The sequence below is a fragment of the Pseudovirgaria hyperparasitica genome, assembly GCF_010093815.1.
Source record: "Pseudovirgaria hyperparasitica strain CBS 121739 unplaced genomic scaffold EJ05scaffold_86, whole genome shotgun sequence".
Lineage (NCBI taxonomy): Eukaryota > Fungi > Ascomycota > Dothideomycetes > Acrospermales > Acrospermaceae > Pseudovirgaria > Pseudovirgaria hyperparasitica.
In genome coordinates, this window is record NW_022985634.1 from 1,070 (window position 1) to 3,743 (window position 2,674).

At 49.7% G+C, this 2,674-nt stretch overlaps 2 protein-coding genes across 2 annotated transcripts; one reads left to right on the forward strand and one right to left on the reverse strand.

The window, feature by feature from the left end:
• Positions 1-753: 753 nt before the first annotated feature.
• EJ05DRAFT_506088 (uncharacterized protein) lies at positions 754-1,572 on the forward strand (the record flags this gene model as incomplete). The annotated part of the gene is made up of 3 exons (XM_033747778.1): positions 754-835; positions 892-1,415; positions 1,471-1,572. 3 exons carry the CDS (start codon positions 754-756, stop codon positions 1,570-1,572), a joined length of 708 nt encoding a protein of 235 aa, XP_033594847.1.
• Positions 1,573-2,006: 434 nt separating this feature from the next.
• EJ05DRAFT_384390 (uncharacterized protein) lies at positions 2,007-2,674 on the reverse strand. The gene has a single exon (XM_033741256.1). It carries the CDS (start codon positions 2,582-2,584, stop codon positions 2,222-2,224), a length of 363 nt encoding a protein of 120 aa, XP_033594848.1. The 5' UTR covers positions 2,585-2,674; the 3' UTR covers positions 2,007-2,221.

Below are 2,674 nucleotides of genomic sequence, written 5' to 3' on the forward strand. Positions count from 1 at the left end.
GGAGGGAGCATGACCGCGCCTCCGAAGCAGCACATGTATGAATATACAGCGGGAAGTCCGCCCCTGCCAGTGCCATATAACAGTGATTATTCTTATAATGCTGTTTATTATGTATGCAACTGCCTTCGCGCTATCCGTATTACGGATGAATAGAGAGCGTTGTTGATACAGCCATGAAACTCGTACATGATGGATGCCCGCGGCCGCGTAAGACTCGAGGACATCGCCGCCTACCTGATGATGATATTACGCCTCTCCTTCCCTGTCTCAGCAAGGCGAGTTTTGTGACGCGGAGTTGGCACATAGCTCTCAAGTAATGCACTAAAGCGGGGGGAGGGGGGGGGCGGCACCGGTAGATGTGGGATCAGCTCGGGGGAGGGGGTTGGGGACAAACCCCACGATCACCGACAGAGTGATAGGTGGCTGCCGGGGCAAGGTCATATAGCCAACGAGATATAGGGGGCTCCCGACGACTCGAAAAGTCCAAGGATCTTGTGTGCCGCACCCCAGAGCCGGTGCGGTAGTCCATGTGAGTACAGGCTTGCTCAGAAGATGAACGCTATGTCGTGGGGAAGTCCGAAACCAAGCCATGGATCAGTACGTCTGTGACCACTGCTGAAAGAGCGACAGAGATCTAGGACATTAGGATATATATGTGTCCCACAGTCCTTGACCAGTCAGTCACCGCTGCTCGTTTGCCTCATGCTATCTTACCGGTTACCTGCTGCCTACCTCTTTTTAGTATATCATAATATGGTCCTGCAGTCTCTCCGCGTTTTCTCTCAGGCGGACGTACTCCGATCAGGAGGCGAAGCGAACGCGTCGAAGGACGATAGTATGTGAAGTACCCTTTATTGCTCTAGATTGGTGGAAGACCAACTTCCCTCTCAGATATCGCGACATGTCTACTCATGATTGTTTGGACCTTACTCCCGTGCACCAGGCCGCGGAAACCGACCAAGATCGACAACCACGAAGACAATTCAAAGGTCGACAGAATGCAAACAGCCGAAACCGACCTTCACGGTCATACCCCCGGAGTTCCTGAGGACAAAAGCGTTTCAGATGCTGTACAACAGCTTGCAGCCACAGAAACACAGAAGCGCCATCTTGGAAATCCTCAGCTAAGAGTCTTCTCGCCGTCTGCTGCGCTGCCAATCTTTGCTGCCACTACCAGCGTGCAGATTCCTGGCTGCACCCAGCCTGTATATTCGGCAGCGGAAGGAATACGTTTCGCTGGCACCCCTCCTCCGACCCCACCCGGCTCACCTGACACCGAGCCGCTCAAGAGCCTCTCTTCTGATGACGATTGGCCCTTAAAGGCGAGTTTCGAAGATTTTCAATCATCGATCGTGAGCAATCCTGTCGAGAACACTATTAGAGATTCTATACTGAAGCGCGAATCTATGTGCATCGTACATGGTCCGACCGTTTGTCCTGAAGATTGCTAATATGTGCGCCCTGAATCAGCCGTGCGACCTTTGGAACAATCGGCACTGGCGAGCTCCCGCCCCGGCCCAAACTCTTAAGAAGCTGTACTTCCAAGGAGACATCACATGGGAACTGCTGTGAAGATAGGAAGGATGGTAATGTAGGCCAAATCCACATGTTGCGAGGAGCTATATAACCAAGAGGAAGTTAATATGATGATGCGTAGTCTCCCAGCGCTAAGAGATGATCCTGGTAGCTGCCAAAACCAATGCTACAGATGTCTAAGTAAAGCCCTTGGCCATATTCGATCACGAAAGAAGGACATGTACACGACGATAGTAGGCACAGTCTAAGATAGGACCTGCAACTCATTCTAGATGACAGGGCGGCTTTCTATGGAGTGACAGGATGCCAGTGTCGACCAGCAATGCAAGAATCCGACCGACTGAGGAAAGCCGTTCCGTTCGTGATTGCTAACGAGGTCACCTACTCTAAGCTTTAGTTAAGATATTCGACTTTAGAAGGCTTTATTTTAGGTGAACATTTAGCTCTGTAACCTCTCGAGATAAACTTATATACTATCTGTCCTTTCGTGGCTTCTAATCTATACTCTTAAGCGTCGTCTTCGCTAGCAGATCCTTTGACCGAAAAAGATCCAGGAGAGACAATCCGGCGGCGCTGATTAACTTTCAATTGGAGCAACGACTCAACTGGCTCTAGCTCGTCTCCCGTCGTTATCCATTCTAGGTTCTAGCTTGTTAGATCCTAGAGTAAATAGGAACTCAAACTCCTACCAAGTAGTTAGTATATTGCTTTCATGCTGCCCAATCGTGGATTTACACGCAGTGAAAATATCAACTCCTATATAAGTGGGTCCATGGAGGAGATAGACACACTCATTTCTTAGACGAACCTGTGAAGTGTCAAGAATATTGCTTATCTGTTTGGTACTTTTGATCATAAATAGCGAGGGCAGCACTTTACGGTTCTTTCTCCAAAGGCGTACGTACCATGGCCATAATTGAAAATTTGACGGGCATAGCTGAACACTCGCATTCGTTTGGAGATGCGGGCCATGGTCAAGTTCGACGGTATTTGAGCATGAGAAACAATACAACGTCATCACCGTAGATGACTGGACAGATATCACCATGTACCTGCTTGCTGACGGACATCAGTTTACTTGTAGGTCCAAGTCCCCTTTGCCATCAGACGGCCTGACGCCCCTGAGACCGTACTGTCG